This window comes from Rhinopithecus bieti, unplaced genomic scaffold (genome assembly GCF_001698545.2).
Source record: "Rhinopithecus bieti isolate Rb0 unplaced genomic scaffold, ASM169854v2 scaffold_2339, whole genome shotgun sequence".
Lineage (NCBI taxonomy): Eukaryota > Metazoa > Chordata > Mammalia > Primates > Cercopithecidae > Rhinopithecus > Rhinopithecus bieti.
This window is the reverse complement of record NW_016803819.1, coordinates 1,176,205-1,199,733: the sequence shown is the minus strand read 5'-3', so window position 1 is coordinate 1,199,733 and position 23,529 is coordinate 1,176,205. Positions and strand designations below refer to the sequence as shown.

Here is a 23,529-nt window from a genome sequence, read left to right as displayed (position 1 = left end):
AATATATAAAATAAATATATAAAAATAAATACACATATGTGTGTGTGTATTTCTAAGTTTACATAATATTTTAATGTCATATGCATATAATGTACGTTAGCTTAAATATATACTGTTTGGTTTAATCTACCATCATATTTGCTATTCGTCTTGCTTTTTTTATGTCCCCTTTCTCTCCTTTTTTTTTTCTTTTTTTGAGACGGGGTGCTTGCTCTGTCACTCAGGTTAGAGTGCAGTGGCACAATCATGGCTCACTGCAGTCTTGATCTCCTGGGCTCAAGCAATCCTCTAACCTCAGCCTCCCAAGTAGCTGGGACCACAGGTGTATGCTACCACACCTGGGTAATTTTTGGTATTTTTGATAGAAATAGGGTTTCACCATGTTACCCAGGCTGGTCTCAAACTCCTGGGCTCATGCAATCCACCCGCCTCAGCCTCCCAAAGTGCTGGAATGGAACTACAGGAATGAGTCATTGTGCCTGGTCTCTTATTTATTTATTTATGAGATAAAGTCTCACTCTGTGGCCTAGGCTGGAGTGCAGAGGCATGATCTCAGCTCACTGCAACCTCTGCATCTGGGGTTCAAGTGATTCTCATGCTTCAGCCTACCAAGCAGCTGGGACTACAAGCCTGTACCACTGCATCCGGCTAAGTTTTGTATGTTTAGTAGAGACAGGGTTTCACCATGCCGGTCAGGCTGGTCTCGAACTCCTGGCCACAGGTGATCCTCCCGCCTTGCCTCCTGAAATGCTGGGATTACAGGCGTGAGCCACCACACCCGGCCTCTCCTTTTTTATCTTTTTTTAGACTCATATTCCAATTCTATATTCTATTCCTCTCCCCCTTAACTATTCATTATACATTATTTTATTATGTGTTTACTTATTATCCCAGAAATTATAGCACACATCATTGACTTAATATACTACTTTACCACTTCCTAGAAAAGCAAAAACCATAGGACACATTAATTCTATTTTCTTTCCTCTAAAATTACATGCCATGGTTGTAATTTATTTTAATTGCATGTAACATTAAATATCTTTAGTCCCACAGACATTAATTTGCAACCCCATTAGACATTAGATTATGATCATTTAGATTTACCTAAGTACTTAACTTTTGTATTTTTCTTCATTTCTTTCAGCATCTCCACTTTTTTTTTTTTTTTTTTTTTGAGACGGAGTCTCGCTCTGTTGCCCAGGCCGGAGTGCAGTGGCGCGATCCTGGCTCACTGCACGCTCCGCCTCCCGGGTTCACGCCATTCTCCTGCCTCAGCCTCCCCAGTAGCTGGGACCACAGGCGCCCGCCACCACGCCTGGCTAATTTTTTGTATTTTAGTAGAGACGGAGTTTCACTGTGTTAGCCAGGATGGTCTCGATCTCCTGACCTCATGATCCACCTGCCTCAGCCTCCCAAACTGCTGGGATTACAGGCGTGAGCCACCACGCCCGGCCGCATCTCCACTTTTTTTAGAGACAGGGTCTTTTTTTTTTTTTTTCTTTTGAGATGGTCTTGCTCTGTCGCCCAGACTGAAGTGCAGTGGGGCAATCTGGGCTCACTCCAAGTTCCGCCTCCTGGGTTCATGCCGTTCTCTAGCCTCAGCATCCCAAGTAGCTGGGACTATAGGTGCCCGCCACCACACCCGGCTAATTTTTTGTATTTTTTAGTAGAGACGGGGTTTCACCGTGTTAGCCAGGATGGTCTCAATCTCCTGACCTCATGATCTGCCCACCTCAGCCTCCCAAAATGCTGGGATTACAGGGGTGAGCCACCATGCCCAGCTGAGACAGGGTCTTGCTCTGTTGCCCAGGTTGGAATGCAGTGGCACAATCATAGCTTACTGTAACCTCAAACTCCTGGGCTCAAGTGGTCCTCCCACTTCAGCATCCTGAGTGGCTACATTTTTTATATTTTTATTAGAGACAGTGTCTCACTGTGTTACGCAGGCTGGTCTCAAACTCCTGGCCTCCTAACTTAGCCTCCCAAAGCACTGGGATTACCAGCATGAGCCACTGTGCCCAGCCTCCAATTTCCTATGTAACATTTCTTCTACCCAAACAATGCATCTTTAGTATTCCCTTTACTGTGTCTACTAGTGACAAACTCTCAGATTTTGTCTGAGAATATCTTTATTTTATTTTATTTCAAAGAGTATTTTCAGTGGATATAAAAATCTAGCTTGGTAGTTTCTTTCAGCATTATGAAGACATTGTTTAATGGTTCTGGTTTTAATTCTTTCAATTGAAAAGTTAGTTTTTAGTTTTATTGCTATTCCATTGATGGTGTATGTATTTTCTCCCTGGCTACTCACCAATGCCTTTCTCTTTGGTTTTCAGCAGGTATGCTATGGTATGCCTAATATGTTGCCTTAGTCTGTTTGGGCTGCTACAACAAATGCCACAGAATGAGTAGCTTATAAACAAAAGAATTTTATTTCTCACAAGTCTGGAGACTAGGAAGTTGAAGATCAAGGCACCAGCAGATTCAGTGTCTGGTGTGGGCCTGCTTTGTTACAGATGGTGCCTTCCTGCTGTATCATCAGGTGGTGAAAGGGGGCTACCTAGCTCCCTGGGGTCCCCTTCATAAGGGCACTAATCCCATTCATGAGGGCTCTGCTCTCACAACTTCCTAAAGGCCCCACCTCCTGATACCATCACTTTGGGGGTTAGGATTTTAACATACAAATTTTGGGGGGATACAAGTAGTCAGGCCATAGGATATGTTTTCCATGTATTCTGATTAGACTTTTACAGGGCTTCTTGAATCTGTGGCTTAATGTCTTTCATCCATTTTCAAGAATTCTCAGCCTGAAATTCAAATATTGTTTCTTTCCAATTCCTTTTCTCCTCTCCATCTGCAATTCCAATCAAACACACATGAGATAACTGAATCACTGAGTCTCATGTGTGTCCTATGACCTCTTTCATATCCTTTGTCTCCCCATGCTTAAGTCTGGATATTTTCTTCAGGCCTATCAGTTCACTTATTGTATCTTCGGTTCTGTATAATTTACTGTTAAATCCATATCACATTTATTTCTTAATTTCACACATTGTATTTTTCAGTTCTAGAACTTTCTTTTAGCTTTTTTGATTAGTTTCCAGTTCTTTGCTAAAATTCTAAAACTTGACATTTAGTCCCTCTAGCTTATTAATCATAGTTATTTTAAAGTGTACATTTTGAGCCAGGTGCAGTGGCACCTGCCTGTAATATCAGCTACTTGAGAGGCTGAGGCAGGAGGATTGCTTGATCCCAGGAGTATGAGATCAGCCTAGGCAACATAACAAGATCCTGTCTCAAAAAAAAAAAAAAAAAAAAAAACTAAAGTCCACATCTGATAAATCCAGTATCTCCAGATACGCTGTGGGTCTGCTTCTACTGCAGTGCTTTCTCTTTTAGTCATATCTTTTCTTGTTCTGTCAGTGTTTTATAAAATTAAGTGGTAGATATTGCATCAGAAAAAATTCAGAAGATATGGGCCGGGTGCGGTGGCTCAAACCTGTAATCCTAGCACTTTGGGAGGCCAAGATGGGTGGATCACCTGAGGTAAGGAGTTTGAAACCAGCCTGGCCAACATGATGAAATGCCATCTCTACTAAAAATACAAAAATTAGCCGGGCATGTTGGCGGGTGCCTGTAATCCCAGCTACGCAGGAGGCTGAGGCAGGAGAATCGCTTGAACCCGGGAGGAAGAGATTGCAGTGAGCCAAGATGGTGCCAACTGCACTCCCACCTGGGCAACAAGAGGGACACTCCATCTCAGAAAAATAAAAAATAAAAAATAATAAATGAAAAAAATTAGAAGATAATTAGAAACGTAGGATAGTGTTGTTTTCCTCCAGAGGGAATTTACTTTTGCTTCTGGCAGGCAGCTAAGATTGGGCACTAGCAATCCCAGATCACCTTAATCTAATTGGGAATTAAGATGACTGGAATGTAGGTTCTAATTCTTTGGAGGACTGATCACTATCCAAGATGGACTTTGGGGCTCCAAGTGAAATCCTGAGTATTTACCAAGCTACCTCTCCTGGTCAAATCCTGAATTCCACTTTTTGTCTCCCTATCCCTGTGAATCTGTTAAAAGTTTTGCTTAGTTATTCTGCCTCGCTGAACCTACAATAAAATGTAGTCTTTAGTTAGCATGATCCAATGGAAACATTTTTAAAAAACAAGAAGCCTAAAAGACCTCCTAGGCCAGGCCTGGTGGCTCATGCCTGTAATCCCAGGACTTTGGGAGGCCCAGGCAGGCAGATCACTTGAACCAGGAGTTTGAGACTAGCTTGAGCAACATTGCAAAACCTTGGCTCTACAAAAATTAGAAACATTACCCAGGCATATTGGCATGAGCCTATAGTCACAGCTACTTGGGAGGCTGAGGTGGGAGGATCTCTTGAGCCCAGGAGGTAGAGGCTGCAGTGAACTTTGATCATACCAGTGCACTCCAGCCTGGGCAACAAAGTGAGACTTTATCTCAAAAAAAAAAAAGAAAAAAAAGACTTAGCTTCTAGTCCTAGATATTATCTTTGTCACTTAAGCACTTATGTAAGTATTTATTAAAGGATAATCATTCTTATTTATTAAATGATAACATTTCTACTTTAACTAAATGTTTGAGCCTCAAATTATGTGAGCTAAATGTCAAACACCATTACAAAGTACCAAGATATTAATTTAACCTACAGTTGTTTAACCAAATTAAGCAACAAGGACAATCTAATAAGATATAGATTAGTTATGATTTTAAGATATTAGTTCACATATAGAGCTTTTTCGTTACAAAAAAACTAATAAATTAAAACTTTTTAACGTTTCTAAAATTTTGTAGAACAATAATCACCAAATGAAGAAATATTTTTACATACTTTTACATCCCATTTTTGTGAAAAGGGTCTTCAAGTCAGGATCCTTAGCTTGTGATTGTACTCCACACACAAATACTTTTGAGGTATTATTATTTGTTAAAATTGACATATGGGCAACTGTGTACCATGAACCTGTATTGACCATTAAGATATCATCATCCATATTTAATAAAGCCTTTACAGAATGGACAGCAAGACTTCGAGATTTGTCCTATAAGATAATGGTATGATTAGAATTTCAAAGGGTATCACTAGAAATATAAGCTGACTTCTATTTGCTTTACATAAAAGAAGGTACCTCATAGTAATATTAGATACCTAATCCATTTTAGTTTTAATATCTTAATATATGTTTAAGTAAAGAGTTAGCAAAGACAACTGATGTTTAAAACAAAGAACTTTGTTTAGCCTAAATTATGACTATTATTGTCTAATTTTTGTATAAAGCAATGCCAGAATCTCTAAAATATGGTCAACAGATTAATGATGTCCTATCTTAGCTCCAATTCTTACCCCTTCACAAAAACCCACTCATCTACTACTTCCATTTTCTCTTCCCCATTACCTTGTCACCTAAATTGCCACTAGCTCACAGAGTGACACTAAGATGTTTGAGAAGCTTATCAAAGGGGGCTTGACAGGTTGGGCTTCTGCAGTTGATCTCAGTGCTTGATATGGTAAGAGATTCTGCCCAAGAATATGAATGTGGAAAAGGGATAAACCTTAGAAGATCAAGGTACATCTGAGGCAATAATTGGAATATAAGGATGTGAAAATGAATTTAAACTACTTTTTTATGCCTTTTATTTTCGTTCTGTTGAAACCACATTATACCTCACATTCTCTTCCTGTACTGATAGCCTTTATACACCTCTTACAAATCAAAGCTATAAGACTATATTAAAGAAATTACGAAAAACCATTACAATTGTTTTTTCATATACAAGATGGCACTAGTATCTTCCCCAGAAAGGGAAGGAAGAAAAGGTCTCATTGTTCTTTCTCTTGAATTCTCCTTTAGGGGAGAAAAGTAGAACCTTACAGCTGCCAGCAAGGCAAATCTTCCTATTTATGGAATCTGGGAGAAGGATATGTTCTTTATAAATTCACATGAGACAAAGATGCCAATCAGATGCACTGATTGTAGAGGTATTAATTTTATTCAAGGTGACAATTAGGCCTTATAAACCTCCCTGATAATCTACAAAAATATAAACAGTATTAAGTTTTCTTTTTAAGTGGAGAAGTTCTTTGGCTAGGTTGGATTGTTGAAAATCACAATGAAAGTAAATATTAGTTTACCTGAAAAATAAGTTTGTAATCTTTGAAAAGATCTATATTTATAAGATCATTTTTAAGATGAGATGGAAAAATTAAGACATCATAGCAATGCTGATCCACAGCAAAGACTTTATCATCAATATGCAATACAGATTTGACTTTATTATAGCCTCTTCTCTTCAAATTATTATAAACTTCTTCAGGGCTGTAAATATACAACAGTAGCTTGTAATTACAAATATAATACATTAAAAATGTACTTAACACTAACACCTTTTCCTGTAACAAAGAAAATATCACTTCATACATTACATCTAATGGAACTAACAATGTTAACTAACAATAAACTAAAAGATAATTATAGGCAGAGAAGTTAACATATTTATGTAATTACCTTTGGTAATTTGGTCATAAGCTCTGGAACTTAACTCTGATTGCCTAATCACTCCCCTTGATGGGCCACCCCCACCTCTTAAAAGGTAATGCTTCTCATCACATTATTTTAAAAGGATAGAGACTTGAAATATAAAGAATTTGATTTAAACACTTACCTGATTTTACAAGTATTTATCCAAGCATAAAGTGGTAAAGTGGAGGCCCTTAGTTCCTGTTTCCTAACTGTTTCTGGAAGGATGTGGTAAATTGAAAGGGCATCATGCTTGATTCGACATCTTGCCAATGCCGCAGCCAATTTTATCTTAAAACTGGAGACAGAAAATCCATCCTTAATCTATTGCATTTGAGACAAGACTATCGATTTTCCACTGGAAACTCTAAAAAATTACATTTAGAATTTTAACAAATAATAATTCCATTTCAAATTTTGAAGTCTAAAATAAAATGTGTCATATTTGTAAATAGAAATCCAAGGCTGGGCACGGTGGCTCATGCCTCTAATCCCAGCACTTTGGGAGGCCGAGGCAGGTGGATCACCGGAGGTCAGGAGTTCAAGACCAGCCTGACCAACATGGGGAAACCCCATCTCTACTAAAACTACCAAATTAGCTGGGCGTGGTGGCGGGCGCCTGCAATCCCAGCTACTCAGGAGGCTGAGGCAGGAGAATCACTTGAACCCAGGAGGTGGAGGTTGCAGTGAGCCGAGATTGTGCCATTCCACTCCAGCCTGGGCAACAAGAGTGAAACTCTGTCTCAAAAAAAAAAAAACAAATAGAAATCCAATAATCCTGATTTATTTCTTTCTGTTTTTGCTCCCCCTGTATAGTTGTATAGCAACTTCTTAACCATTATATTAATTGCTGGTTGAAAGACAAACTTTTTTTTTTTTTGAGATAGAGTCTCCGTCTGTCGCCCAGGATGGAGTGCAGTGGCATGATCTTGGCTTACTGCAAACTCCGTCCCATGGGTTCGAGCAATTCTCCTACCTCAGCCTCCAGAGTAGCTGGGACTACAGGCGCACACTACCACACCAAGCTAATTTTTGTATTTTTAGTACAGGTGGGGTTTCGTCATGTTGGCCAAGCTGTTCTCAAACTCTTGACCTCAAGTGATCTGCCTGCCTCAGTCTCCCGAAGTGCTGGGATTACAGGCATGAGCCACCGTGCCCAGCCGAAAGACAAACTTTATTTATTGAGAAGGGTCTAGGATTTAGAGTCAGACAAACTCGAAGTTAAATCCAGGTTTTATCACTTACTAGCTGCGTAACCTCAGGAATGTTACTTAATCTCCTTTTTCAGCCTAGTTTTCTCATCTGTTAAAGGTGGTCAACTTACCTTGTTATTAATGTAGTGATTACCAATCATGTGTGCAAAATTCTTAGCACAGTGCCTGGCATATAGCAGGCACTCATTATAGGCTAGTTATTAGTATCACAGATGGCAACAGTATAGTCTTGATAAGATTAAAGAACTTTCATGAGTCTGTATTAAGTCCTTCCCAGTTCTGAATGTCCCATGCTTCAAAGTTCCAAATCACAAAAGAAAAACAAGAACTGGTTAGCATCACCATGATGGCTCAGTGATTTTTCTTGATCTCATAGCCCAAAACTTTAATGAATGAGAACACAGGACTTATTCCTGACCCATATTCATAGCATTTTCACAGTAGGAACCTAACTGAAATCAACCTCAATTATAACCTTGAGTGAGAAATAAGAAGAGATATCACAAAAGAGTCAAATATGATCTGAGTTGTGGTTGGTGGGTGGCACAGAAAGGGAGGACACTTTCAGGGAATCACTGTCAGGCCCACCTAAATTGTTTCAAAGAAACCATTGTCCTGCTGGGAGCCAAGACAAGAGCGGGTAGTAAATGGGCATCTCTGTTATTTTTTTAGCACCAACTGTGAAATCACTACGTCTTTTCTTTATGCCTGCAATGTCCTTATTCTACATGTCTTATCCACTCAATAGAATGAGAACATCTCACCCAAAAAAATTGTTTATGTGGGAATATTATGTGTATGTATATGAGAGAGAGAAGATAAGGGTACTTGGGAAGGAAAGGGAAGGGTGGTCAAACATTAAGCTTTTTAGGACTACAATAAAATTAGATTTGTCTAGTTCTGTGTCCAAATGTCACAGAACTACGGCAGTGGATACTAAAACAATGACATAGTACATTAATGCACCTAAAAAAAATTAATGTAAAAGGGGTAAGTTACTGTTCTATATTATACATTGTGAGATATTCTGAGTACAGACTATTTGTTATTAACAGTACTTGCAAATACCTACTTAGTTCAAATTTATCATAATAAATGCTATTTATTGAATTATTCAATCATTAAAGACTAAAAATATGAAGCCAAAAATATATATTTGCTGTGTATATGGGAGTAGTGTAAGGAGAAATAAATCTCCAAATAAACTTTCCAGAAAGTAAACATTTTGGACCATGATTTTAACAAAATTTAATCCCACAAAATTAAAGTATACATGCAGTTATACAGATTTTATATAAATATACTATATTAGACTTAGGGCAAATATCAAATCCATATGTTATTAAGATAACCAGACCTATACTTCTGTAGATGAAGTATCCTATCTTGTGGTTACTAAAAAAAGCTTCTTCCATAGCTTTAAATAAGGAGGACTGCAATGATGAAAATGGTAGTAAAGTAGCCTTCCCCAATATTCCTATCCAGAAGTCCTTTTTCTACTACAATTTGTATGTTATCACAGAGAGCTGCCTGATTATCTTTTTTACCATCATCCCAGTTACACACACAGTCAGAGCTTCCTTTATAATATTAAATTATAATTATGTGATTCCTAAGCTTAAATTTTAGATGAAATCCATCAGCCACAGGACAGAATCTAAACTGCTTATGAGGATATTCTAGGATCTTAATAGTTTAACCTGAACCAACTCTTCCTGCCTCAGTTCCCATCACTCCCATCCATAAATCTATCTTCAGTCACGTGCTGAACTATTTGCCACTCCTATGGTACGCCATGTCACATCTCCTCTTTCTCTCTCTTCCATATTCTCTCTCTCTCAATTATCTGAATTCAGGTAATTTGATTGCAGAGTTCAAGCCCTACTGGCGTGCATGAGAGAGAAGAGAGAGAAAGACAGAGAGATTTTTTGGATGTAGGAAGAGAGAGTTAAGCCAGTTTTTCCAGTGTTTGGTACTATAAGATGTAAATTCTGTGTTAGGGAGTTGTTGGCAGCCAAGCTTCTTATCCTGGAAATATAGAATGATTAGAGAATGGAGGCACAGAGAAGCAGAGACTAGAGTCCTGATGAATTTGGAGTCACAGGCTCTAGTTAGTAGAAGCATAGCTACATCACCGCCCTTCCTGCAACCTCATGTTCAATCATTCCAAAAATTATCTTAAAGTCCCTCTTTTGCAGAATCTCTCAGTTGCAAAAAATAATCTTAACTAATATGCCATTTTTCCTCAGTTTATTATTTTTTTATTTTTTTGAGATGGAGTCTTGCTCTGTCACCAGGCTGGAGTGCAGTGGTACAATCTTGGCTTACTGCAACCTCCGCCTCCAGGGTTCAAGCGATTCTCCTGCGTCAACCTCCTGAGTAGCTGGGACTACAGGCACACGCCACCACGCCTGGCTAATTTTTGTATTTTTAGTAGAGACAGAGTTTCACTATGTTGGCCAGGATGGTCTCTATCTCTTGACCTCATGATCCGCCCACATCAGCCTCCCAAAGTGCTGGGATTACAGGTGTGAGCCACCACGCCTGACCTTGATTGTATTTTCTTAATGCCAAAAGATAATCTTCAACGAACTGCTTGAATTTCCCAGAAAAATATAAAATCAGACATCTGCTTCAGACTCTTTACTAGGTAAGTGAAACAGGTGAAGACTTTCTGAAGAAGGAGTGGAGAGAATGTGAGAGATAAAACCCATGAACAAGTATTTAAAGGGCATTTTGGCAATTAGAAATTCTGGAGCATTATGGGGAATGAGAGAAACTGGGGAAGACAACAAAAAGAATATATCTGAGCAAATGTCCCTTATCCCAAAAATGCATGGCTGGTTTAACATTCATAAACCAGTCAATGTAAATCACCTGGCCACTTAATACAATAAAGAAGAAAAAACAATCACTTCAATCTTCTAAAACTGGTCTCTGGTTTCTTAACTCAGCAAGACTGCTATTTTCTACTTCCTACATTGCAGTTTGAGAATTTTTCCAGGCATAAAGCCAGGACTATTCTAGGGCTCACCTCATGTGTTTTGTTCTTTCAGGGATCAAGTTTCTGTGTGGCTGCTTGTCTAATGTCCGAAACCTTTACGTCCTATAATATATTTTGGCCAGTTTTCTAGTTGTTTACAGTAGAAGGGGAAGTCTGATCCAAGATATTCTATCATGACTACACAATTACATTTTGAAAATACCACTCTACCTGCCATGTGGAACTGATTGCAGGAAAGTGAGAGTTATAGGCCAGGGAAATGTGTCTAAGGAAGCTATCATGATAGTCCAAGTGATAGATTATGGTGGCATAGGTTTGGATGGTAGTAGTGGGAATGGAAAGAAGTGCACAGGCTCAGTGTATGCTTTTGAATTGGAGTTACAGGGCTTGACGCATTAGATACAGATTGAGTGCAGGGGAAGGGAGGAAAGAAGAATCAAGGATGATATCTAGGTAGATGGTGATGCCTTAGCTGTGAAGTGGAAGACATCAGGATAAATGGTTTTGGGGTGGTTTGGAAGGAGAACTAAGTCTTTCCCCTCCTTTCTCTGGTTTTTCACTGCTTATTTTCCAATTGCTGCTTCACAACAGTCCAGCAAATAATTTAAGAGAAATAGGTTATTGGACTGGTGGAAAGGCATGGGGAGTGAGAAACAAGGGGTTGTGGCTCTCTTTTTTTAACCTAGTCACACAGTATTAAAAGGACAGTTGCATATTATACAAAGAATGGGTTCTTAAAGATCTTTCATATGTAAAAAAAAAAAAAATGATAATAGGTATCATCTTGGATTACATGTCTAAACCCATGAATAAGTGAAGAAAAAGATACATGTTGGTGCATAGAGGTATAAGAGTGAAAAAACACAAGGATTCCCAGGAGGAACAACAACAAAGGTCAAATCACTTTTACAAGGAGGAAATCATTCTCATTCAGCTTCTTGCTAATTACTTCTTCTTCTAGAACCTCTTAGAGTTAGTTTTATCAGGCCAGGCATGGTGGCTCACACTTGTAATCCCAGCACTTTGGGAGGCCGAGGCGGGAGAATCACCTGGGGTCAGGAGTTCAAGACCAGCCTGGCCAATATACTGAAACCCCGTCTCTACAAAAACACAGGCATGATGGCGTGTGCCTGTAATCCCAGCTACTCAGGAGGCTGAGGCAGGAGAATTGCTTGAGCCCGGGAAGTGGAGGTTGCAGTGAGATGAGATTGTGCCATTGCACTCCAGTCTGGACAACAGAACAAGACTCTATCTCAAAAAAAAAAAAAAAAAAAAAAAGAATTAGTCTTTATCCTCTAAGTAGATAGATGCTAAGGTATACTTTGAGCTTGCAGTGACTGAACTTCCCTGGGAACTACAGTCTCAAGCCCTAGAAGATGGATAGAGTTGGCTTCCAGCTGTCTTTCTGTGGTTTAGAATACCACTTCATTGGCTACAGGGAATTGGCCCAGGAGAGACTGTAACTGACCTGCACTGAGGCAATTGAATTTCCTCTCACAGGAATTTAGAAATGGGAGGTAAGATAATAACTTAGTCTAAGTGAAGAAACTAGCGTACAACTGTAACATAAGCTTGGGTACTGGGGTACAACAGTAGGGCCTTTTCCATGCCCTACTAGAAAAGCCCAGTTGGCAGATGTGCAGGGGAAAAAAATGAAGCAGATACTATGAGAGAAGCAGAGATAAAAAGATAAAGAGATAAAGCAAATTAAAGTCCTAACATCTTTCCAGTTCCTGATTTCATTCTTTTCCTGAGTCCTTGAGTTGTATGAGATATCCTAGAATCTGTATTTTCTATTTTTGCTCAAGCTAACTGAAGATGGCTTCAATTACTTGAAAGCTAAGAAGACTCTTGAGTAAATACTGTGGCATCTTTGTACATGTATTTTCTCAGAAATGTGCTACTATTCTTCTCCATAATTCAATCACTAAACATAGGCATTTCTCCTACAGTATATTATGAATTCAGTATAACGTGAATTGAGTACAATATGACTGCTTAGGAATAAGATTCCTAAATTAATTCCTAGCAATAAGATTTGCAATGCATAAAATTCTATTGGTTTGGGTATGGGAAAAAACAATTGTACTGACAACAATGTAACCAGAATATGTGTTAAGGCAGGTGGTAGCATGATGTGAATTATGGGAATGGGGAAGATCTGGGGAATCAGAAATCCTTAGACATTAATATCTTCTGGTTCCTCTGACCTCTTAAACCAGGTCCTTTGCTTGTCCTACTCCTACTTTCCTTGCCAGCATCCTCAGCTAAAGTCTTCTTCTGATGAAACCAGTGTAATCTTTCTTACTTGGTTAGAGCCTTGTGGGTTTCTTGGTTGATTCAGCATAACCCCAGCTCTCATCTGTCTCTCTGAGACTAAGTTCAGACATGAAAGTCCCCTAAATCCTGACTATGTCAAACAGAAACTAGGAGAAGCACAGGAAAACCGAAACTCAGAGCCTGTCCCATAGCATATTGCTCCACCAAGTTTCCTCTGAATGCCCATCCTGGGAGTCAGGCTGCCCAATACTGGTACTACTAATAAGGTGGTTTCCCCCAAACCCAAAGTAAACAGGCACAAGATCCTTACTTATTTAACACAGAGAGTACATATATCTGATTGCTTTTGCTCTTCTCCATCCCATGATTTATCATGGCTATGACACTGACATGAGATATGACTATGTTCTAAACTTCCAGAGTACCTCAGCCAAGCCTCACTATGCTAAGTGGAAGGAATGCTAGCATACAAATGGTTGAAGTTTAGACTCTGGAGTCATTCCTGAGTGTGAATTCTGGCTACTCCCCTTTCCAGCTCTGTGGCATTAAACAGTCCCTTTAACTCAGCAGTCTTGAACCTTTTTGGTACCAGGGAACAGTTTCGTGGAAGACAATTTTTCCATGAACTGGGGGAAGGTGGAGGGAATGGTTTCAGGATGAAACTGTTCCACCTCAAATCATCAAGCATTAGATGATCTCATAAGGATCATCTAATGAGATAAATCCTTAGATTCTCACACGGAGCATGCAACCTAGATCCCTGTGCAGTTCACAATCAGGTTCACGCTCCTATGAGAATCTAATGCTGCTGCTAATCTGACAGAAGGTAGAGCTCAGGTGGTCATGCTCATTCACCTGCCGCTCACCTCGTGCTGTGCTGCCCAGTTCCTAACAGGCCACAGACAGGTACTGGTCTGCAGCCCTGGGTTTGGGGACCCCTGCTTTAACTTGTCTGTTCCTCATTTTTCCCATGTGTAAAATTACAGGTTGGTAACAGTAACCAGTGCATAAAGTTGTTACATAAAGAGCTTCTTAGAACAGTGCCTGATACATATTAAGTGCTCAATAAATGTAAGCTATTCTTATCATTACTCTATTACCTGAGTCTTCTGGTCTCAGCCTTCAATAATTTAAATAAACTGCTTAAATTTCCTATAAAATCAGACATACTGACAATTGTTGACAGTGACAATCAGATTATTCACTAAGCCAAAATCTTCTTACAAGATTGTTGTTGTTGCTATATTGTACTTTCTATTAAAGTTCAACAACATAGTACTAAAAGCTGTAATCAACAGTGTCTTAGTTCATTTTGCACTGCTATAACAAAATACCTGAGACCAGCTAATTTATAAAGAACAGAAGTTTATTTTCTCATAGTTCTGGAGGCTGAGAAGTCCAAAATCAAGGTGCTGGCATTTGGTGAGGGCCTTCTTGCTGCATCATCAAATGGTGGAACACAGAAGGGCAAAAGCACAAGAGAGCAAGCTCACCTCACAAGCCCTTTTGATGATAGCATTAATCTATTCATGAGGCTGAAATCTTCATGACCTAAACACTTCTCATTAGGCCCCAACTCCCAACATTGTCATACTGAGGATTAAGTTTCCAATACATGAATTCTGGGGGACACATTCAAACCATAGCAAACAGTAACACTTAACATTTACTGACCAATTTACTTTATGTCTGGTTCTAACTAAGCATTTTCATGCATTAATTTAATTCATTATCCCATCTATGCTTTGAGGTAGAAACTTCTTATTCTCATGGTAGACTTCTGCTGATATTTAAGATAAAAAGAAAATAAATTTAAGATGTTAGTTTGTTCTTAAGTAGAATTTTTTTTCTTTACTTTGGAAAATAGTTGATTCTTGTCTACTGTTGGAATTTTCTCATTTGACTCATGTTAGAGGTTTTCTTTTTTTTTAACAAAGCTATAAATAAAGTGAACTAAGCAATTACTAGCTGTTTCAAATACAGTTGAATTTATGTGCTAAAATTATTGGGAATTTTAATGATTTCTCACATGCTTACACACTGGATCTTGTAATTCAAGCTTTGAAAAACATTCATTTTAAACAAAATACTTAACCTGTTCAAGACTGTCTGTAAAGGAATTCAAGAAATTTATGAATTTTTATATTTTTCTCTATCAAATTTAACTCTTCTCTATACATTATACTGTATGTAATTTTACCAATAAAAATGCTAATGTAGGTTTCATATAAAACATTCTTTTCACTTTTACGATTACCTGTTAAGAAGGTTCTCTACTTCTTGAACTTCTGATATGGACTCTTCATTATCAGAAAGGACACGAGTTTGAAATTTTCTATCTTGGAAATCATACAGCATCACAATAATAAGACTGCTCAAATGATCTGGCTATCAATGGAAAACATATATAAAGAAAAGTATACAAAAAATATCTAACCAGCAATATTTTCCATTCCATTATTTTTCATAACAGAGCAGGAATATGACTATTTTTACATAGTCTGATTGGATTTGGAGACAGGAAAGGTCTTCAAGATAGAAAAAAATCCAGAAAAAAAAAACTTTCAAAAGAGATAGTTTTTGGTATGTTCACCAAAATGAATGATATTAGAAGTCGAAAAGAATCTATATTTAAGAGGCTTTAATATTCAGCAAACTATTTCAATCTAAAGGCTTTAAAACACTTTCTTTTAAAAAAAAAATCATGAAACGATGTAATTCTAAAACTTATCTACTTACTATTGTGGTACTTGGGAAGATACAGCTGTCTATCAATATAGTTTCCAAAATATCTTGATCTGCAAGACAAGGGAAAGGCCTATCACCGAAAATACAAAGTGAAAAATGAAAACTCTGGAATCAAAATATACTATAATAATGCCATAAAATACATTTACTTTCATATCTAAAATATACCTCAATTCTAGATAATGACTTAAATTACAACGACATGATAAATTTTTATAATCTTTATGAATGCTGGACCCTTATGACCTAGGGTCCGCAAGGAACCATAGTCAAAGAAGCATTATCTGAATAGTCAAAGCAGTAATAAAAGGATTCCAACCTTTAATGTATGGCCTTTGAAAAACTTTAAAGAGGATCTAATTAATAATGTTGAGCAACAGTTTTCTTATTCTTTTTATTATTGCTGGATTTGATTTGCTAAATTTTTTGGTTTTGTTTTGTTTGTTTTTAAGACAGAGTCTTGCTCTGTCATCTAGGCTGGAGTACAATGGTACGATCTCAGCTCACTGCAACGTCCGCCTCCCAGGTTCAAGCAATCCTGCCTCAGCCTCCAGAGTAGCTGGGACTACAGGTATGCATCACCACACCTGGCTAATTTTTGTGTTTTTTGTAGAGATGGCATTTCACCCTGTTAGCCAGGCTGGTCTCGAAACCCTGACCTCAGGTGATCCACCCGCCTAGACCTCCCAAAGTGCTGGGATTACAAGAATGAGCCACCATAACCGGCTGCTAATATTTTATTTAAAATTTTTGTTGTATGTTTATGTTCATCAGGGATGTTGGTCTATAATTTTCTTTTCTTGTAATAGCCTTGTCAGTGTTGGTATCAGAGTTTTGTAGCCTATGAGTGGAAACTGTTCTCTCTTCCTCTAATCTCTCAGAGTTTGTGTTAGATTGGTATTATTTCTTAACTATTCAGTCAAACTCAATAGTGAAGACATTGATGTGATGACATTTAATCTAAGACCCAAATGACAAGGAGTTAGCCATGTGAATATCTAGGAAGGGACAGCACTCCAGGCAGAGGTTATGATAATTGCAAAGGCGGTTAAGAGGAAACAAATTGACATATTTAAAAACTTCCACAGGGAACACGAGTGTTCTTTTTGTTACAACTACTTAAACTATATATACATCATATAACAAAGGTTTTATTTTATTTATTTATTTATTTATCAGACGGAGTCTCACTCTATCACACCGGTTGGAGTGCAGTGGTGCAATCTTGGTTCACTGCAACCTCCGCCTCCTGGGTTCAAATGATTCTCCTGTCTCAGCCTACTAAGCAGCTAGGATTACAGGTCTGCATCACAGCATCACAGCTAATTTTTGTATTTTTAGTAGACAGGGTTTCACCATGTTGGCCAGGCTGGTGTCGAACTCCTGACCTCAGGTGATCTGCCCACCTCAGCCTCCCAAAGTGCTGGGATTAGAGGTGTGAGCCACCATTCCCGGCATATAACAAATGCTTTAATCAGTTGAACAGACAGGTAGGCCTGCCTAGCTTCAATTTATTCAACATTTATGGAAAACATAGTATAACCAAGGTATAAATTGAATTTACACCTTGAATTTGAATTCGTGAATTTTCTTTTTTTTTTTTTTAAACAGAGTCTTGCTGTGTCACCCAGGCTGGAGGGCAATGGTGCTATCACAGCTCACTGCAACCTCCACCTCCTGGGCTCAAGCAACCCTCCTGCCTCAGTCTCCCAAGTTGCTGGGACTACAGGTGTGTGGCACCACACCTGGCTAATTTTTGTATTTTTTACTTTTTTCTTGTTTTATTTTATTTATTTATTTATTTTAATTATTCTTGTATTTTTTGTAGAGATGGGTTTTTGCCATGTTGGCTAAGTTGATCTCGAACTCCTGGCCTCAAGTGATCTGCACACTTTGGCTTCCCAGGCATGAGCCACCATGCCTGGCCTAAATTTCATTTTTCATTTGGGAGATAGGAAAACTAAAAAGAAGTGACTAATTTGGGAGCACAGACTCCAATTTTCCCACAGAAATCCTCTGGGAATCGTTATCCACATTCTAGCCACAATTTTGTACTTCACAAGGTAATTATCCCTTAAAAGGAAATGAAGTTTACAGTTTCACATCCTTAGTTCTTTCAAACCAATTCCCATCTACTTCATACTTTTTGTACAGTATTAGAAGAAAGAAGGACTTCTAACTTGGCAGATCTCTTTGATGCTGGACTCCTAAGAAATAGAAGAAGCTGGTGGGGTGTGGTGGCTCACGCCTGTAATCCCAGCACTTTGGGAGGCTGAGGCAGGTGGATCACTTGAGGTCAGGAGTTCAAGGCCAGTCTGGCTAACATGGTGAAACCCAGTTTCTACTAAAAATACAAAAAATTATCTGGGCATGGTGGCGCACCTGTAATCCCACCTACTTGGGAGGCTGAGGCAAGAGAATCTCTTGAACCTGGGAGGCAGAGGTTGCAGTGAGCCTAGATCGTGACATTGCACTCTGGCTTGGGCAACAAGAGCAAAACTCTGTCTCAAAAAAAAAAAAAAGGCAGGATGAACGAAAAGAGAACAGAACATGCTTTTCCCAATATTGCAGTTTTTCCCCCTAGGGCTCTTGTTAAAACCAGTATCACCTTTGGGATGCCTTTGATATTGTGCAGAATGCATTACTTTTGTGTATATATATAATTTTACCTTCTCACATAGTAATATCAACATGAATAACTGTATACTTTATACAGATGCTCCTTGCCTTATGATGGGGTTATATCCTGATAAGCCCATCATAAGTTAAAAATATTGTATATCAAAAATGCATGGAATACATCTATCCTACCAAACATCATAGCTCAGCTTAGGCTATCTTAAACACATTCGGAACACTTACATAGGCCTGTAGTTGGGCAAAATTATCCAACACAAAGCCTATTTTATAATAAAGTGCTGACCATCTCGTGTAACTTATTTATTTGTTTATTTATTTATTGAGACAGAGTCTCACTCTGTCACCCAGGCTGGAGTACAGTGGTGCGATCTTGGCTCACCACAACCTCTGCTCCCGGGTTCAAGCAATTCTCCTGCCTCAGTCTCCTGAGTAGCTGGGACTACAGGCACCCGCCATCATGCCCAGCTAATTTTTGTATTTTTAGTAGAGACAGGGTTTCACCATATTGGCCAGGCTAGTCTCAAACTCCTGACCTTGTGATCCGCCCACCTTGGCCTCCCAAAGTGCTCGGATTACATGGGTGAGGCACTGCGCCCAGACCTTTTTTGTTTATTTTTATGTAACTTATTAAATACTGAAAGTAAAACACAGAATGGTTGTATGGGTACTCAAAGTATGGTTTCTACTGAAAGTGTATAGCTTTTACATCATGTTAAGTGGAAAAATTATAAGGACCCCCATCATAAATTGGGGACTGTGTATATGTTTTCTATGTGCTTGACAATGTTCTAAGTGCATTTCATATATTAATTCATTTAATCTCCATAACAACCATATGAATTAGGTTATTTCATAGGAAATGGGGCACAGCACAGTTAAGTAATATGTTCATAGTCACATAGCAAGGAGTCAAACCCAGGCAGTCTGGGACCAAAGTACATGCACTTCACCAAACATTATGCTGCCTTCCTCTTACTATTATTATGACAAACCAGAGTAACCAAATACACCACAGTGATAATGCCTAATTTAGGTTATCAGGACTTCCTTGAAAGTTGCAAGTATGCGTATTCTAGAATTCAGCCCGATAACTCCAATTATCTCTCCCTCTCCCCACTAATCAAAGCTTCTCTTCAGTCTGCTTCAGAGATCTCTTAACCACCATTTTACATGTTTCCATGTGGAGGGCCTTACCCTAGAGAAACACCTTAACTCTCTCTCTACCCTTCCTTACTGCTCCTCATGAAAGAAAAATTGGGTTTATTAGACAGGTGAAATTGGGAGAAGGAACTGGGGCATCGCTTTCCCTCTTCCCACTCAGCAGGCCTGGGTGGCCAAACTCTGGACATTCTAAAGAAAGGGTTGGCCTTTGATTAGTTCCTAGGAGATAACCTCTAAGTTCTTAGACTATCTTGTCTGATAAAGGTACCTTTTTTTTTCTTTTTTTTCCCTGGGGTCCTAGACCACACAGTATCAGCTTGGCCTCTGAAGAAGCTAGAGATTGAATAACTAAGGTCAGCCACATGACTGCAGCTTGTCTATGAGACTGACCCCCAATAAAAATGCTAAACAAACAGCAAGGCTCAGCTGAGCTTCGCTAGTTGGCAATGCTTCATTCATGTTGCCATTTATCACTGGTAGGAGAATTAAGCACTCTCCATAGACCACTCTGGGAAAGAAAAATAGGAAGCTTGCATCTAGTCTCTCCTGGATTCTGCCCTATGTACCTTTACTTGTTGCTGATTTTAATCTGTCCTTTCACTGTGATAAACTATAACCATAAGTATAACAGCTTTGCTGAGCTCTGTCAGTCCTTGTAGCAAATCATTGAATCTGGAGGTGGTCTTAGGAACCCCTGACTAAAATTACTAATTCTCAAAAGCTATAACCAAACCATATGTTAAGCATTTACTAAGTTTTTCACTGACAGATTATATGATTCTGAAATCACCAGGTTAATGCTACAATCTGTTCCTAGATTCGAAGTTCAACAACAATACAAACCTAGAGAAGGTGGAGAAAGAAGCCAGGAAAAAGATCAGCCATTTCAGGGATATCTCTTTCTCCAAGTTTTTGTTTGTTTGTTTGTTCATTTCTTTAAAGAAAAAATTTGCCAGGTTTTATTTTTTTTTTTAATTTTCGGCCGGGCACAGTGGCTCAAGCCTGTAATCCCAGCACTTTGGGAGGCCAAGGCAGGCGGATCACGAGGTCAGGAGATCGAGACCATCCTGGCTAACACGCTGAAACCCCAACTGTACTAAAAACACAAAAAATTAGCTGGGCATGCTGGCGGGCACCTGTAGTCCCAGCTACTAGGGAGGCTGAGGCAGGAGAATCACTTGAACCAAGGAGGAAGAGGTTACAGTGAGCCAAGATCGTGCCACTGCACTCTAGCCTGGGAGACAGAGCAAGGCTCCATCTCAAAAAAAAAAAAATCTTGTTCCTTGAAACACACCGAGATTCTTCCAAAAAATAAATTGGCAGCCAGGCGTGGTGGCTCATGCCTGTAATCCCAGCACTTTGTAAGGCTGAGGCAGGTGGATCACGAGGTCCGGAGATTGAGACCATCCTGGCTAACATGGTGAAAGCCCGTCTCTACTTAAAATACAAAAAACTTAGCCGGGCGTGGTGGCGGGCGCCTGTAGTCCCAGCTACTCAGGAGGCTGAGGCAGGAGAATGGCATGAACCCAGGAGGCGGAGCGTGCAGTGAGCTGAGATCGCACCACTGCACTCCAGCTTGGGCAACAGAGCGAGACTCCATCATAAATAAATAAATAAATAAATAGGCTACTAGTACTGTACTGCTCTGACAAAACTCTAAATAGGAATTGGCTACTTTTCATTAGTAATTCTACTTTCGTTAGCAGAAAATTGACCTTGGGTTTATTTGGTAAAGCAGAAATAATGGCACTCTTCATTTCAAAAAACATTTTACGGAGCCCTTTAAGTCTTTAAAAGGTTAATCAGATAAATATACTTCCTGCCTTGAAAGACCTTATATACAATGAAGGACATCAACAAAGGAACAAGCAATAAAACTGAAAAGCATAAGACACAACCAAAGGAATACAGTTAATGTTTGTATAATTAAGAGATTTTCTGTTATTGTTTTTCTTCTCCTACTTCCTTAAATATTATGGTAATGTGATTTAATTACCTGTTCACAAATTCACAAACAAAAGGCACCATTACTCAAGCTCTCTTTAATTTTCACAATAACCTTTGCAGTTTTACAGCTCCTGTAAAATCTTAGGGAAGAAATTCTGAGTTTTCTTACCTGAACCATTATTTCTTGAACTTATACTGTATAAGCCAGACATAAGTTTACAAAATATCACATGTGAAAGTATTGACAGAACACTGGTAATACAGAAGATAAAAGTGAAATGCATAAAAGCCTCCAATATTTTAAAAGTAAAATAGCAGATGGCCTGTTGTGGTGGCTCACATTTGTAATTCCAGCAATTTGGGAGGACAAGGTGGGCGGATTACCTGAGGTCAGGAGCTCAAGACCAGCCTGGCCAACATGGTGAAACCCCCATCTGCACTAAAAATACAAAAATTAGCTGGGCATGGTGGCAGGCACCTGTAATCCCAGCTACTTGGAAGGCCGAGGCAGGGAATCACTTGAACCCAGGAGGCTGAGGTTGCACTGAACCGAGATTTTACGATTGACTGCACTCCAGCCTGGGTGACAGAGCAAGACTCTGTCTCCAAAAAAAAAAAAAAAAAAAAAAAAAAAAAAAAAAAATAGCAGGCTCCTAATTATCTTGGAAAACCCACTACATAAAATTCTGATTTTATTCTATTTGCACATTCAAGAATTATTGATAATTTAAAGCAAGACCATTGTATTAGTCCGTTTTTATGCTGCTGATAAAGATATACCCAAGACTGGGGAATTTACAAAAGACAGAGGTTTAATGGACTTACAGTTCCACATGGCTGGGGAGGCCTCACAATCATGGCAGAAGGTGAAAGGCACATCTCATATGGCGGCAGACAAGGGAAGAGAGCTTGTAGAGGGATACTACCCCTTATAGAACCATCAGATCTCATGACACTTATTCACTATCATGAGAACAGTACAAGAAAGACCTGTCCCCATGATTCAATTACTTCCCACCAGGTCCCTCCCACAATACGTGGGAATTTAAGATGAGATTTGGGTGAGGACACAGCCAAAACATATCAACCGTATTATTATAAGAAAAAATATATTTAACAAGTAAACAATACCATTTTACCTTATAATTTGAACTTATAAAAATGAACGTTTCAAGAAAAGAAGTTTTGTAAAGGTCTATAACAATTTATTTGAATGGGATTTCTGTGTCATTAAGAAAGATCACAGCACTTTGGGAGGCCAAGGCAGGTGGATCACGAGGTCAGGAGTTCAAGACCAGGCTTGCCAAGATGGTGAAGCCCCATCTCTACTAAAAATACAAAAATGAGGCTGGGCACGATGGCTCACGCCTGTAATCCCAGCACTTTGGGAGGCCGAGACAGGCGGATCACGAGGTCAGGAGATCGAGACCATCGTGGCTAACACGGTGAAACCCCGTCTCTACTAAAAATACAAAAACTAGCCGGGCGCGGTGACAGGCACCTGTAGTCCCAGCTACACGGGAGGCTGAGGCAGGAGAATGGCGTGAACCCGGGAGGCGGAGCTTGCAGTGAGTGGAGATCGCCGCCACTGCACTCCAGCCTGGGCGACAGACCGAGACTCCACCGCAAAAAAAATAAAAAATAAATAAAAAAATTAGCCAGGCGTGGTGGTGGGTGCCACTTGGGAGCTACTTGGGAGCCGGGGGCAGAGAAGTGCTTGAACCTGGGTGGTGGAGGTTGCAGTGAGCCTAGATCGTGCCACTGCACTCCAGCCTGGGTGACAGAGTGAGACTCCATCCCAAAAAAAGAAAAAAGAAAGAAAGATAAAACAATCACAATATCTTTCATAAAATAGAAAATAGGATGGAGAGGACAAAAACAATCTATCACACATATCAGTTTAATCCAATCATTTAGTTAATGCATTAATTTTATGTGGAATTATAATTCAGGCTTTTTTTTTTTTTTTTTTTTTTTTTTTTT

General features: G+C 39.2%; 1 protein-coding gene across 1 annotated transcript in view; it reads right to left on the bottom strand.

Moving 5' to 3' along the window:
- The window catches only part of NSUN7 (NOP2/Sun RNA methyltransferase family member 7), a 49,946-nt gene extending 28,222 nt beyond the window's left edge, over nt 1–21,724 (bottom strand). Inside the window, 6 exon segments of the mRNA XM_017854280.1 lie at nt 4,866–5,076; nt 6,168–6,351; nt 6,698–6,850; nt 15,308–15,438; nt 15,790–15,903; nt 21,716–21,724. Of these exon segments, the coding sequence (XP_017709769.1) occupies nt 4,866–5,076; nt 6,168–6,351; nt 6,698–6,850; nt 15,308–15,438; nt 15,790–15,903; nt 21,716–21,724 (802 nt within the window).
- Nucleotides 21,725–23,529: the final 1,805 nt, after the last annotated feature.